Source organism: Impatiens glandulifera, chromosome 2 (assembly GCF_907164915.1).
Source record: "Impatiens glandulifera chromosome 2, dImpGla2.1, whole genome shotgun sequence".
Taxonomy (NCBI): Eukaryota; Viridiplantae; Streptophyta; class Magnoliopsida; order Ericales; family Balsaminaceae; genus Impatiens; species Impatiens glandulifera.
The window spans coordinates 933,096-948,608 of NC_061863.1; the positions used below are offsets into that span (position 1 = coordinate 933,096).

The 15,513-nt window shown below is 28.8% G+C and overlaps 3 protein-coding genes across 4 annotated transcripts; all 3 read left to right on the forward strand.

The window, feature by feature from the left end:
• Positions 1-1,247: 1,247 nt before the first annotated feature.
• Positions 1,248-9,073, forward strand: LOC124925665 (glutamate--cysteine ligase, chloroplastic). Of its 2 annotated transcripts, none has more exons than XM_047465737.1 (17): positions 1,248-1,370; positions 2,887-3,217; positions 3,407-3,557; positions 3,781-3,888; positions 4,413-4,505; positions 4,983-5,066; positions 5,224-5,292; positions 5,372-5,442; positions 5,527-5,595; positions 6,210-6,303; positions 6,399-6,488; positions 6,571-6,651; positions 7,532-7,624; positions 7,787-7,867; positions 7,952-8,021; positions 8,132-8,223; positions 8,709-9,073. In XM_047465737.1, exons 2-16 carry the CDS (start codon positions 2,895-2,897, stop codon positions 8,218-8,220), a joined length of 1,566 nt encoding a protein of 521 aa, XP_047321693.1. In that variant the 5' UTR covers positions 1,248-1,370; positions 2,887-2,894; the 3' UTR covers positions 8,221-8,223; positions 8,709-9,073. The 2 variants fall into 2 exon arrangements, with proteins under 2 accessions (XP_047321693.1, XP_047321692.1); XM_047465736.1 differs by having other exon boundaries at positions 8,712-9,073.
• An 848-nt stretch (positions 9,074-9,921) lies between these two features.
• Positions 9,922-11,348, forward strand: LOC124923778 (remorin-like). Its single transcript, XM_047463750.1, has 5 exons — positions 9,922-10,061; positions 10,167-10,211; positions 10,299-10,386; positions 10,921-11,002; positions 11,079-11,348. Exons 1-5 carry the CDS (start codon positions 9,932-9,934, stop codon positions 11,274-11,276), a joined length of 543 nt encoding a protein of 180 aa, XP_047319706.1. The 5' UTR covers positions 9,922-9,931; the 3' UTR covers positions 11,277-11,348.
• Positions 11,349-11,951: 603 nt separating this feature from the next.
• Positions 11,952-13,507, forward strand: LOC124928147 (LIM domain-containing protein WLIM2b-like). The gene is made up of 5 exons (XM_047468676.1): positions 11,952-12,089; positions 12,616-12,715; positions 12,937-12,956; positions 13,043-13,132; positions 13,205-13,507. The coding sequence occupies exons 1-5, from the start codon at positions 11,952-11,954 to the stop codon at positions 13,505-13,507; spliced, it is 651 nt and encodes a 216-aa protein (XP_047324632.1).
• The last annotated feature ends 2,006 nt before the right edge of the window (positions 13,508-15,513 follow it).

Genomic DNA, 15,513 nt, shown 5'->3' on the forward strand with positions numbered 1-15,513 from the left:
TATTGGGGTTTGAAGAGAGAGAGAAATAAAAAAAATATTGTGTAAAATTTTAATATTAAATAAATAAATAAATATTTAATTATTTTAAGGCTCAAAAAATATTTAATTTTAAAATATCTGCCCGTTGATCAAATTTGGTGTTAAATTTAAAATATAAAGTATTATTAGCCTAGTTACTTTAATCACAACTCTTGACCCGACAATCCGAACACTTTAAAATTTAAGTATATTATATATATATATAGATATATATATATATATATTGGGTCTAATAGTCAAATTGGACCGATTGAGATTTTAAACATCTTTTTTCAGATCTTATCATTTTAGAATTTTTTGGTTAAACTTATATAAAAACGAAAATTTTTAAACAGTTTCAAATTTTATTAACTTATTATTTACGTGACATTTATAAATAAATAAATAAAATATATATTATTAATTTAACCATTTGATTTCAGTCAATTAAAGATTTTGATCAACTATACTCTAAAATTCACCAGTGAATTAAAGATTTTGATCAACGATACTCTAAAATTCATCAGTCAAAACTTTTAATTAGCTAAAAAATGTTAGTTAAACTATTGGTACGAATATTTTATTTATTTATAAATATCACGTAAATGATAAATTAATTACGTATAAAATTTTTAAAAAATTTTATTTTGTATAACTTTAATAATAAAAAATCACAAATTATTAAACTTAAAAAAGATGTTCAAAATTTTGACCCTCAACAAAAAAACACACTTTAACCATTCAACCAATTATATTTTAGATAATATTTTTTAAATAATTTTGATTTTGATAAATAATATTTTTATATCATATCCTAACTAAAGAGCTACATAAAAAAGAAAAGGACAAAAATTGACGCAAGTATCATCAAAGAAACATCATCAAACTCCATATCACATAATTTTGATAAATAATATATTTATATCATTTTCTAGCTAAAGAGCTAACAACAAAAACAATACTATAAAATGAAAAAAAAAAAAAAGTGACGCAAGTATCATTAAAGAAACATCATCAAACTCCATATCACATTAAAATTATTTTAATTTACTTTATTTTATATAATAAAAAAATGAGTTAAATAACTCATATAACTAACTTTTAAAATAAAAATAAATAATTTATGAAAAAAAGACATCAAATTGTAGTGTAGATCATGATGACCTGTGTAGAGGTGGGAGCCACATGGAAGAGTAGGACCGTCCGCTTAAACTTTCCGCCGATCCTTGGTAGAAATAGCAGCGAAAGAATCTGAACTTGCACTCTCTCTCTCTCTCTAGGCTCACTTTCCATTTTCGATTCGTTTCTTCCCGTAGAAAGCTCGGAGAAGACGACTACAGTCACCGACCTAGGTAATTCGTCAATCATGACTTGTTTTCATACAATTTCTATCGCTTTCAATTCTCCGGACAAGCGAGATTTCTGCTCGATTTGATTTTGAACTAGAATCTCTCTGTTATGTAATCTATAGGCTTGTTCATGAGCACGAGAGCTCGATTTTGTTGTTCATTTTCTGTTTCGTTTGCTTAATGCGATGCGGATAGTTTTTCTGTGCCGTAGAATACTACAACTTAAACTAATCCTTATCATTCGTTTATATGCATTTTCGGTGATTTTGCTAGACGGTTTTTGTCATTTCTACAGTTTAGTTTGAGAATTTGATTGCGAGTTTCTCTTTTGTGTAATCTATAGGCTTGTTCATAAGCACGAGAGCTCGATTTTTTTGTCCATTTTCATTTTTCTTTTGCTTATAATGCGATGCGGATAGTTTTTTAGATGGTTACGGGATGAACTGAGCTCTTTGGATGCTTCGGACTGATTTTCTTGTGCTGTAGAATACTAGAACTTAAACTAATCGTTATCGTTTGTTTTTATGTATTTTTCGTGATTTTGCTTGACGGTTTTTGTCATTTCTACAGTTTAGTTTGAGAATTTGATTGCGAGTTTCTCTTTTATGTAATATATAGGCTTGTTCATTAGCACGAGAGCTTGACTCTTTTTGTCCATTTTCTGTTTCGTCTGCTTATAATGCGATGCAGATAGTTTTTTAGATGGTTACGGGATGATCTGAGCCCTTTGGATGCTTCGGACTGATTTTCTTGTGCTGTAGAATACTAGAACTTAAACTAATCGTTATCGTTCGTTTTTATGTATTTTTGGTGATTTTTCTAGACGATTTTTTTCATTTCTACAGTTTAGTTTGAGAATTTGATTGCGAGTTTCTCTTTTATGTAATATATAGGCTTGTTCATAAGCACGAGAGCACGATTTTTTTTGTTCATTTTCTGTTTCGTCTGCTTAAAATGCGATGCGAATGGTTTTTCAGATGGCTACGGGATGGACTGAGTGCTTTTGTGAACTAATTCCAAGTTCCGGACTGTTTTTTTTGTGCCGCAGAATACTAGAACTTAATTAATCCTTATCATTCGTTTTTATGCATTTTTGGTGATTTTGCTAGACAGTTTTTGTCATTTCTACCGCTTAGTTTGAGAATTTGATTGCGAGTTTCTCTTTTATGTAAAATATAGGCTTGTTCATAAGTACGAGAGGCGACAGCTCGATTTTTTTGTCCCATTTTCCGTTTCGTTTGCTTGAAATGCGGTGCAAATAGTTTTTTAGAGGGTTACGTGCTGGACTGTGCTCTGTGGATACTTTTATGAACTAATTCCAAGTTCCGGACTGATTTTCTAGAACTTAAACTAATCCTTATCATTCGTTTTTATGTATTTTTGGTGATTTTGCTAGACGATTTTTGTCATTTCTACAGCTTAGTTTGAGAATTTGATTGTGAGTTTTGTGTCAATTGATTGTCATTTTCTTTATGAGGCTCATTATCTAACTTAATGTTTGCTTTGATGATTCTGCAAGGTTTCTGTATGGCTCTTATATCTCAGGCCGGTCCATCCAATTGCATCCATTCTGAGAAGGGATCATGGAAGTTTGGCAGCTGCTTTGGAAGCAATATGGAAATTGTCAAGATGAAGGATACTGTCTGTTATGGTTTCCGGTCCTTGTCTTCCTCAAAGAAAGCGCATATTTGGCATATGGATAGTGTTAGAACTTGGTCCAAAAGAAAGCATAATATGATTGTTGCTGCAAGCCCTCCCACTGAAGATGCTGTGATCGCCACAGAGCCATTGACGAAAGAAGACCTTGTGGGATACCTTGCTTCTGGATGCAAGCCTAAAGAAAATTGGAGGTTGGTACTCAAGTTTAAGTGCCATCTTTCTTAATACAGTTCATTTTGTGTTACAAGCCTTTCTTTGTGTGATTAAATTTCAATGATTTGTCTTTGCTGGATCATGAACTATACAATGATATTAGGTTCCTTTATTTGGACCATCTATTTTTTAGCCAGAGGTGCCCTTATAATCAATGGGATTTGCAGGATAGGAACAGAACATGAGAAGTTCGGTTTTGAGCTCCAAACTCTACAGCCTATGAGTTATGCACAAATAGAAGAGTTGCTTAATGGTATTTCTGAGAGATTTGATTGGGAGAAGGTAATGGAGGGTGACAAAATTATTGGATTAAAACAGGTATATCCTTTACGAAACAGCCTTTTTGATGTAATCAATTTCTCATTGTTGTTCTCCAGTTTACAACTTTTTAACAGACTTTTTCCAAAGTTCAATTCCTTATAGAAAAGTAATTGACATCTTCAAGTCAAATTTGAAAAGAATAGAATCTCTCTTAAAACTGTTCTACATTATGTATAAGTTGATTATTTTCATGGAAAGTATTTTCACAATTGTTTTTCAGGGTAAGCAAAGCATATCACTTGAACCAGGAGGCCAATTCGAGCTTAGTGGTGCTCCCCTTGAGACATTACATCAAACTTGTGCTGAAGTTAATTCACACCTTTATCAGGTGAGGGCTAATATAGGTGATGGCAAAAGTTTCACTCATTAGTATGCTCATGATTATAAGAAATGCTTGTGTAAAACATGGTATCCTTTCTTCCTATCATGATATATGATAGAATTTTTATCTTGGGGTCTGCGTATCCCAATGCAATATCAGGTCACCTATTTCATTTGATCTTGATATTGCATTTCTTATCTCATATCACTTAAGTCTGGATTTAGCTCATTTACTGCATCTACTTGATTGGAAAATATTAGTGTTGTCAAAGTGATTGATTAATATCATTCTTAAGAACAAAAATAACTCCCTATATTCCTGAGGATATTATGTCAGTTTTGGCCACCAGTGTTATTGTCTGTTCTTTCCTTGGTCATTTGTCCTGGTTGTACAATGGTGTTATTTTTATATAGTATAACTTACTTTCATTGACTGTTACCTGGAGACTCATTTGAATTTGAGAAGATATGAGCATATGTGCATCTTGTGGTAATTAAAACGTGTGTTCCTTTTGGTGTGTTACTGTTTAGGTAAAAGCTGTTGCAGAAGAAATGGGAATTGGATTTCTAGGGATCGGTTTTCATCCCAAATGGGGAATCAAGGACATACCTATAATGCCCAAGGTAACTTTCTGTTCTACCATATTTATGCATTTTATGAAGATTTTAGGGTGTTTATTTGGAGTTAACTGAACAGAACCACACCTTATGACGATGTTGTAAATTTATGGTCCATTCATGTATTGAAGAAAGTACCAAAATGACCTTGTGCCTAGCTAAGGAAGAAACCTGGGAAATAACATGTTCTTCAGTCACAAGTATTGGCCCTCTACGTGCATAAACATTTTTGTAATCAGTAAAAGGATTATTGAGTTAAAGATTACAAAAAGATTATTGAGAATTTGGAAGTTCAATAGTACTAACTGACAAAAAACAAGCTATTTGAGGACAGGCTACCATCATCATGCTAATAGCACAATAGTACTGTTCATTTCATTTCCTCCATTAGTATAATTAATTAGTCTTGCCCATTTACTTACAATCTTGTTATATTCATCACAATATACTTTCAGATGGCATAGTGATACAGTATTTTGACAGGGAAGATATGAGATAATGAGGAATTACATGCCAAAAGTTGGTACTCTTGGACTTGATATGATGTTCCGGACATGCACAGTCCAGGTCAGAAGTCTGCAAACCAAATTGTCTTTTTAAGTCTATAATATCTTATTCTTGATAGTTTCTCATTTTTTGATTACAGTGAAGATTCCTGATATATATGTTTCATGTAGTTTGCTTCGATATCTTATGTTGACTAAATGAGAGGTTTCTTGTATAGGTCAATCTTGACTTCAGTTCTGAAGCAGATATGATTAGAAAATTCCGCGCTGGTCTTGCTTTGCAGCCTGTAAGAAACTGTTGTCTTAATTATTACTTTATAGTTCATTTTGTCGATTGAATCAAACTTAAAAGTGAAATTGAAACAGATAGCTACATCACTCTTTGCTAACTCACCATTTACTGAAGGCAAACCAAATGGTTATCTTAGCATGAGAAGGTTCTTACAATGACCATCTGCTTTCTTGTTTATTATCTTATTATTACTTTGGAATAACTTTTTGAACTTTTTGTGTTTCATCAGCCATATTTGGACTGATACAGACAATAACAGGGCTGGCATGCTTCCTTTTGTTTTTGATGACTCATTTGGGTAAGTCCTCTCTTTGGGCGATAGAAGGAAATGAGAAAGCAATGTCTCCATTTGAAATATTTATTGATAAACATTGTAATATGAAATGCTAAATTAATTGATATTTTAAAATTTTGAAATCATAAAGTTGCTCAGAAGGCGACATCTTTCATCTTTTACTTGATAAATCAACTCTCAATATACTCTTTTGAACATTATTTTAGGTTAAGTCTAACAACCTTACATTGTTATCCATTCCTAATTAACTTCATTATTTGAAATTTTAATCATTGTTTTTAGCAGTCTATAAACTATCTGTTATAATTTGATAGGTTAAGTCTAACAACCTTACTTTGTTATCCGTTCCCTACTGATCTTTGTTTTCGCATTCTATAAACTATCAGTTTTGATTCGATTTCATATCTATGAAATGGAACTGGTTGAGATTGAATAAAGTTAAGCTAACTAGAAGATAGTTTGAAAATGCGAAAAGGCCTAAAATTCAACTTCTTCTGGATATTTTTATTTTTATTTGATTGATCCATGACCTGTTAGCAGTTGCCTGTATTTCTCTCCCATTATCTACTTGTGTAAGCTTCTAAACAGATGATATGCTGTAATGTTTCATCTCTCAGGTTTGAACAGTATGTGGACTATGCCCTTGATGTCCCGATGTACTTTGTCTATCGAAAAAAGAAGTATATCGACTGTACTGGATTGTCATTCAGGGTTTCCATCTATACTCACTGTCGTTTATTGATTCTTAACTTTACAGCATCTATGTTTTTAACATAATTAAAGTATACATTTTTGTTGTTATGCAGGACTTCATGAAGGGGAAACTACCACCTCTTATAGGTGAACTTCCAACCCTGAATGATTGGGAAAATCATCTGACAACAATATTTCCCGAGGTTTGGGCTGAGTGCCTGTCTCTTGGATCTTTCAATGGATTTGTCCATTTTAGAAACTTGTTAAATGTTCTTTTCCATTTAGGTGAGGCTGAAGAGGTATCTGGAAATGAGGGGAGCTGATGGGGGACCATGGAGGAGGTTATGTGCCTTACCAGCATTTTGGGTATGGACTTACATTTAATTCATATGCACAATAGATTATAGTTCAGACTTTCATGAAAAATATATGTTGAAGTGCTGCTTATTGAATTTGAGGTGCCAAATTAATTATATTTATGAAAAATAAACATTAAAATAAACCTGAAAATAACTAAATTTTAAGTGCTTGATATTCTAGTTGATTTGATATAAGGTAACACTAATGTTGGGAAAGTACTTGAAGACTATTTTACCCTCCTTATATTGACGTAATAAGATTAATAAGTTGTCTTTTGTTCACTGATACTATATTATCAAATAAGTAATCATAGCTTACCGAATTATCTAGTTTAATTTGAGTTGAACCTAGATAATTAAGTAATTTTAAGTAATAGTAATTGGGTATGGACGCACATTTAATCCATATGCACAATAGATTATACTTCAGACGTTCATGCCAGTTTGTGCAGATTCTAGAATGAGAAAAAATCTTGTATTACTCATGTATTTGCCAGGAAATTTAGGGTGCAATCGATAAAGCTGAAAAATAAATACCGAATTTTAAGTTGAATTAGTTAACTGTAGAAAAATAAATGTTGAATAAACCAAATTAAATAATTGAATTTTAAGTACTTGTTATTCAAGTTGATTTGATAAAAGGTGAAACTAATGTCATACTTAAAAGACTAGTTTACCCTTGTAGGGACGTAATTTGATTAATAAATTGACTTTTGTATGCTGATACTATATTACTCAGCTTAATTTTTTGAAGCTTAATTTCAGTTGAATTTATCAAATGTACTTATTTCAAAATACTACTATTAAGATTTTGATGCCCATTATCACATTGTTATTGCAGCTATCAATGATGCATCTTCTTTATCACATTGAATTTCAAATTTCAGGTGGGTTTGTTATACGATGATATCTCTCTGCAAGCTGTCATTGACTTGACAGCTGACTGGACCAAGGAAGAAAGGCAGATGTTAAGGAATAAGGTATTATTATTTCCTGCATTTTCTGGTGTTAAAAATATCTGTTGCGATCTTATACCATTGTCATCCAGTTTACTATATGAGCGAGAAAGCAAAAGCAAGTTTGTTATATATAGTTAAGAGGTGGGTAGTGTGTACAAATTATAATACTAAAAGTTTGTTTAGGTAACGAGAACTGGTCTGAAGACACCATTTCGAGATGGGATGCTTAAGCATGTAGCACAAGATGTTCTCCAGTTAGCCAAGGTGATATAATAGAAACATATTTTTGTTCTAATAAAGGCTAATGATAAAATTTTCTTTTAACAATAAGAATGTTACGCTACACAGGATGGTTTGGATAGAAGAGGTTACAAGGAAACAGGATTCCTGAATGCGGTTTCAGAGGTTGTTAGAACAGGTAATTTTATTGTGATTGTTTTGTTTTGTTTTGTTTCTTTTTAAGGTCCCTATTCTTTGATTGATCATATCATCCTTGTTTTGGTTTCTCCTATTTTGTCTTGAATTCAGGTGTTACACCTGCTGAGAATCTTTTGGAGTTGTATAATAATAAATGGGGGAAATCTGTGGATCCTGTTTTCCAGGAATTGCTGTATTAAAAGGTGATCTTTCGTTTTTCTTAATGTGTATTCTTCTTTTCTGTTACGTTTGGTGGTACTTTTAAGATAAGACCAACCCTACTAGGGACCTAAGTTGAAGTGGGACTCATGTTAGCTTCCTAAATTCGAAAGAAAAAAGACACACCACTATCATGCATTAAAAAAATGACAACTCAAGTAGATCATAGTGGTGAGATATTCTACTAACCATAACCACTCCCATGAAACTGGTCCAAAAAATAAATAAAAAATCATTACATTATTTAGAAGTAATTTATTTTTGAACCTATTTGAAATAGGGCTGAACATTTAATGGAATGATTAATAATCCAATCCAAAATGCTAATTTGGATTATCTATTTTGGATTGGATTGGATTAGGATTATTCAAATAAAATTATGATTTTGTTGAGAATCTTCTTTCCCATTTTGCCCCTACATAATTTTGAGAATTTATAAAGTGTTTAATGTTTGTTTTTCTGTTGTTAGTAGAACTGGTTGAATGGATGAGGAACCAGGCAGTGATCAAGAGTAGCTTACCATAGCAAGCAAATACCATAGCCATTTTATGGTTTATTTTTTAATGTTCTCTCATGGGATTGTTTGTTTTGATTTGTTTGTGGGACATGTATGCTATGTCCTTTTTTATTTTGCTTGTCATTCACATCCACGAATGAACATTTCCTTGATGGACTGTCTGCCTCATGGAATAGGAACTGCCCAAGAGCCCTAATTGGTTTATCACCATTAACAAGGGTCTTGTATGTTTGTGTTTCTCTTTTAGAGTATCACTGTTAAAAATGATCAAATATTATCATATTTTGATCTTGTAATCCAGTTTTAAAATTTTACTGGATTGTTTGGTTTTGAAATAATTTTTTAAGATTGAGATCTTTTTATAGAATATGAAATAAATTATCTCGATAATAATAATATATTTGAACTGTATGATCTTGAGAAGAATCAAAATTTTCTATTAACTTCAATATGAGCTATTCAATACTGCCTTGATTTGAAAATATTACTCTAGTCTGCATCCATAAATATAAATAAAATCAAACAAAAGAAATATATATTTTTTTAAACGAGTTCTGCTGAATAAATAATAATATATATAATTTTTTTTTGGGCCTTGTTTTGTTTTTTACTCCAAAAGTGGAGTATAAAGAAATTTACATAATACCTAAAATTTTAATTTTTGGAGAAAGACTTCACATAATTTGGATAACCCACAATCCCACGTAATCATTCCATAAGCTAAATAGTATAAACACTCAAATAAGGTATTTCATCTTCAACTTACTCAATTATATCTGAATTCAATTCAATTAATATTTTAATTTTATTTATCAAATTTTGTATTAAAAAAAAGGATGTTAATATTAATTAGTAAATTATATAATTTGTAACGTGTTACAATATTTCATATTTAATTCCCAAGATAATATATATATATATAGCAATATCATACTCCAAACAGCAAAATCAATTTACATCTACAATATATATTCCTAACCATATAAAGATTATAAATTTATCCTCAAACTATCAACATACACACATTTTTCCTCCTTAACTATCAATATTATTGTTGAAAGTAGTCCATCAATCTATTCGAATTCTAACTTCTACCAACTTTCAGTTGCATCTTTCTCTCTTAAGAAAGTAAACTGCATATTTCAAATCAAACTTGAAATCCTAACATTATAGAGATGATGAAGACGAAGAAAGTTCACTTCAAACCTGATTCTCCGATTCAAATTCCATCTCCCGATGGCGAAACCTCACTCGTTTCGATCAACACCGGAGAGACGTCCAAATCACAAATTATTACATCTGAAAGTACGTATATATTATTGTTTCTCACTTTTCCAATCTCTTTCTTTTTGTATGATCTTGAATTCTTGATAGATTTAATCATAATTTGAGTTATTTAATTCAAAACAGAGGTCTCAGATGATCTTCAAGAATCGAGCGACTCCATTGACAGAGGTATTATATATATATATATATATATATATATATATATAATATTTATGTAGTAATTAATGTTGTATATAATTAATTTGGTAAAAATAGAGGGATTGCTGGAGAAAGTTGAAATGGAGAAGAAACTAGCTTTGATTCAAGCTTGGGAAGAAAATGAAAAATCCAAAGCAGAGGCCAAGTAATTATTTCAATCACAATTCCTTCATCATTTTTTTTTCAATAATTATAATTGTTTTTTGAAAGAATTTATTTTGAAATGAATCTTAATATTGTTTATCATGATCTGAATAAAAAAAAATAAAAAATACAATTATGTTGGGTCTTTCTAATGTAACCTAAGAAGATATTATATGGGCGGATCTAAGCATACCAAAAAAAGAAATAAATAATTATATATATATATATTATTTATTTTTTTAATTTTAAAAAATAACTAAAAAAACTTTCAAACCCAACCCATTTGTTTTTAATATTTTTTTTTTTCTAGAATACAATTTTCACATAATAATTATTATTATTTTAAATAAAAACTTTAAACTAACATTTCTTATTAATAACAATTTACAATTTTTATTATTAAATATCTTATAATTATAAGATTATCTAATTCCCAAAATTAGATAATATGGTTTCCTTTTGTAATTTGTAATTAGCGGATGCAAATTACAAGATTTGATATATAATTAGTGTTATAATATATAATGGTAATTAGGGCATACAAGAAACTATCAGGAGTAGGTGCTTGGGAAGTTAGTAAAAGAGCTATTTTGGAGGTCGAGTTAAGGGTAATTGAGGTAATTAATCATTTTAAAATAGTTTTTTTTTTCCAATTTTGAGTATTAGATAATAGTTGGAAAAAAAATTCATTAGGAAAAGTATGAGAAAATGAAGGCGGAGAAAATAAAGGAAATGAACAACAAACAAATTGAAGTTCAAAAAGCAGCGGAACAGAAGAGGGCTGCGATCATAGCCAAAAGAGGTGAAGACGTGGTCATGGTGGAGGAATCGGCCGCCAAGTTTCGAGCCTCAGGCTACGTTCCTAAGAGATTGTTTAGTCGGTTTTGTTAGTTTTATATTCTTCGCAACTTTAATTTAACATAATTCATTGATAATAAGTATTTTTATTCTGATAATGATAACTTATATTGTAGTAAAATAATTTTGTTGAAACATATTAATAGTAATTTATCATGGTAAGATTTTGATAAATGTTACCTTAAATCAAGTTGACTAAAATGTCTAGTTGATTCTTTTAAAGAAGGTTAACTATTTGGTTTAACTAATTTATTGTTTTTATTCACAAAAATAAAACCCTAATTAGAATTAATTTAACCCATATATAATTCAGTCTCCAACATTAGAAAAAAATAAATTAAATGATTGAAGATCAAAATGTCATACAAAATCCAAGAGTCAAGACCCCAATTAATTAATTCTGAATATTAATTATTGTTAAAATATCTATGGTTTTGAAATAGACAAGTTGCAATATTTTAATTTATTGGTTCAATGTGAAAACGAAAAATAAGGAATTCATCTTATCCAAGCATCCAATTATAGCCTAGCCTTTGTTTCTATTCTTAAAACATACTAAAATAAAAAAGAAGCTGAAATCATATTAAACCCTTGTTTCATTTCATTGCTCATGAAATATCAATCAATCAATCCTGGAAAAATTGTAACTTGTTCTATATATCTCCAACCAAAGTCTAGGGTTTGAGATAATAAGAGGCCGAAGCTATCATGTCGACTTTCACCGGGACAACGCAGAAATGCAAGTCTTGCGATAAAACTGTCCATTTCGCGGAGATGATTACAGCCGATGGTACTCCTTATCATAAGACATGCTTTAGATGTAAACAATGCAATGGTCGCCTTGAGGTAACATATAAACATTTAATTACGTACCTAACAACTTCATTTTATTAATTCCGAGAAATATTTGTAAAAAACCCTATCCCAAGTTCAAATCCATAGAAATAATAAGTATTCAAAACTTGATAGGTTTGGTGTCAAATAGAAAAAAGAAAATATCGTTTTCAAATAAAACACAAACAATCTCCTTTTTTATTACCATGTTTTGAATTCTCCTTATTTTCTTATCAAAATCTTCATAATTGCACATTTTAACTAATTTTGAAAACAGTAGCACAATAATTCACCATATTAATGTCTCACCTATATATGAGGTGAGTAATATAAATTATAAAATAAATTATGTACTTAGTTATATTGAATTATTTACATTTAGCCCCTAAACTATTTTCTATTTTATTTAGTCTTTTAAAGCCCCAAACTTTGTCACATTTTGTAGATACAAATATGAAATAATTTAAGGGTTTTATTTATATATTGAATTTTTTTTTTAAATAAAGCTGTTTATAAATAATATATTTATATATTACAGATGGGTAGATACTCACTGGTGGAAGGAGTCTTGTATTGCAAACCACATTTTGAGCAATTTCTAAGGGAAACTGGTGGCGTGGCCAAAAAACCACAATCTTGTAAATAAAAAAATCTCTTCATATTTATTAATTTAATTATTTTTTATTTCAACCCGATTTAATTAAATTTTAATTTGTACATGTTATGCATACAAATAAAGTTCTAATGGTTATTTGATACTTATTAAAAGTAATAATCATTTTGTAAGATTCCTCTATAAGGGTTATTTAAATAATTATTGTTACACTAATACATTTTTTTGTTTTGTTTTTATTATCAGCTGCGAGGGAAAGCATGCTGGTGAATAATCCTACTTCTCACCTATTTTATTTCATTTATTATACTAATTAAATTAAATTAATTATTATATGAATTTTATTTAACAGACTAGGACTCCAAGTAAGGTCTCAACTCTTTTCTCTGGTACCCAAGATAAATGTGCTGCTTGCAAGAAGACTGTATACCCTGTTGAGAAGGTATTCAATTTTTATAATTATTAATGATAAGGGTAAAATTGTAATTAATTAAATTTGCGAATATACATATAGGTGACGGTTGAAGGAGAATTTTATCACAAGTTATGCTTCAAATGTGCCCACGGAGGATGCAAGCTTGAGATGTCTAACTATGCTGCGCTCGACGGGTTTCTCTATTGCAAAACGCACTTTATCCAACTGTTTAAGCAGAAGGGTAACTATAGTCATTTAACAAAGACATCGTCTATTAATAAAAAGAACGAGCAATTAGACCAAGAATCTACTAAGTCAAGTCTGCCCGATGAACCCGAAGTAGACAAAGTTGACCCAGATAATTCATCTTCGAGCCAGACAGATGATCATCCGGAAGCATAAAATTATACATAAAAAAAACAATATCACTTTCTTGTATAATTTAACAAAAAAAAATAACTAAGGATTGAACATCTTGTATATAATACTTAATTTCTTATATTAGTGGCAACTTAATTGCAAATTGCAATGAGATATGTGTATGGTTTTCATTGTTCGATAAATTAATGTAGTTGCGGATGAAATTATGTGATGAAAAATTGATCAACTTTATATTGATGTATTTATATAATATTATAATATTTATATATAAAGTTAATTTAACAAATTTTGGTTATTTTTTTGAAAATTTAACTTATTACTTTTTTTATTTAACAAATTAATTTTCAAGTCCTAAATGTGCATACATTTTTTTTATTTAAAATTTTATAATATTAATTAAATACTTGTATTTGCACATATAGATGACTATCTAACATTACTGCATCATTATCTATAAACAAGTAAGTAATAAATTATTAATTTTAACATCATAATTCAACTAAAACTTATCATATACAAATTAAATAAATTACACAAAATTAAATGAGATAATACCAAATAAAACGAAATAATTTGTTCATGATTAACTTTAATTTATTGATGATATGCCATAGAATTTTATTGGGTTTAGAGTCATAGCCTATAAGTAAGACAAGTGGAGCATAAACAAGTAATTAATAATAGAAAATTATTATAATTTAATTTTAATTTATTAAGATTATCTTTTTGTGAACTTGATGGTTAATACCTTAAAAAAAACTCACATTTTCAAAACGAACACTTATCAATATTTTTTTAAATAAACTCAAGTTTATTTAAGAACAAACTCTATATTTAAATATTCAATTTTATTTTGAATTTCCCAATTCTATATATGACTTTAAAAAGTTCTAAATTCTAATATACATATTTATTATTCCATTATCAATAAAATAATAAATATATTTTATAATTAGTATATATGTTTAAATAAATTCCTAAAAATTATACTTTAAAAAATTATTTTATTTGAACTTAATTTTTATTATGAAAATAATTAATGTATATTTATTAAATAATATACCAAATGTTTAATTTCAAAGAGTAGAGTAATATAAATTGTTTACTTGAAAAAGGGAATAAATTTTATATTAAGAAAATGCTATATAAAGACATATTACTATGTCAAATATAATATCTCTTCTTATAAACAATCTACACAACAAGGTATTATGGAAAATAGAAAAAGAAAACTACAGTTAAAAAAAAAAAAAAAGAATAATATCAATTTTTTACCATCGAACTATAATGGAATATTCACGTATATCATTGAACTAATTTTTGTTCGTTCATACCACTATAGTTGAGTTTAATATTCATCTATGTCACTACTGGACAAAAACATCCAAATCCGTTAAGTTTTCCGTTAAATGATGACACATGTGATTGACATGTCATTTTTTAAAAATTAATATATATTATATTTTTATTTTTATTTTTATTTTTATTCACTATTTTAAATAATAAAACTTAATTTATATTTTCAAGAGTATTAATCAAATAAATTATATATTTTGAAAAGCATTAACAATAATTCACTTTATTTTAATTAATATATTTTCAACATTTATTTTTATTAATATTTTTTAAATAATAACGCTAATAAAAATAAATGCTAAAAATATATTAATTTAAAAAAAAAAGAATTATTGTAAGTGTCTCTCAAAATGTCTTTATTGTTTGGTTAATGCCTCTAAAAATATAAAAGTTTTATTATTTAGAAATTATGAATAAAAATAAAAATAAAAATATAATATATATTATTTTTTTAAAAAAATAACATATTAATCACACGTGTCATCATCTAGCGGAGAACTTAACGGAATTGGATATTTTTGTCCGGCAGTGACATTGATGAACATTAAACTCAACTACAGTGGTATGAACGAACAAAAATTAGTTAAGTGATATACGTGAATATTCCGTTATAGTTTAATGGTAAAATTGACATTTTTCAAAAAAAAAAAAAAAGACTCATTATATTATCA

Coding starts and splice junctions, on each gene's coding strand:
- LOC124925665 (XM_047465737.1), top strand. CDS start 2,895: ATGGCTCTTATATCTCAGGCCGGTCCATCCAATTGCATCCATTCTGAG. Junction 3,889..4,412: donor TTAATTCACACCTTTATCAG/GTGAGGGCTAAT, acceptor GTTACTGTTTAG/GTAAAAGCTGTTGCAGAAGA. Junction 6,652..7,531: donor GTGCCTTACCAGCATTTTGG/GTATGGACTTAC, acceptor TTCAAATTTCAG/GTGGGTTTGTTATACGATGA.
- LOC124923778 (XM_047463750.1), top strand. CDS start 9,932: ATGATGAAGACGAAGAAAGTTCACTTCAAACCTGATTCTCCGATTCAA. Junction 10,062..10,166: donor ACAAATTATTACATCTGAAA/GTACGTATATAT, acceptor AATTCAAAACAG/AGGTCTCAGATGATCTTCAA. Junction 10,212..10,298: donor GAGCGACTCCATTGACAGAG/GTATTATATATA, acceptor TGGTAAAAATAG/AGGGATTGCTGGAGAAAGTT.
- LOC124928147 (XM_047468676.1), top strand. CDS start 11,952: ATGTCGACTTTCACCGGGACAACGCAGAAATGCAAGTCTTGCGATAAA. Junction 12,957..13,042: donor CTGCGAGGGAAAGCATGCTG/GTGAATAATCCT, acceptor TTTATTTAACAG/ACTAGGACTCCAAGTAAGGT. Junction 13,133..13,204: donor CTGTATACCCTGTTGAGAAG/GTATTCAATTTT, acceptor ATATACATATAG/GTGACGGTTGAAGGAGAATT.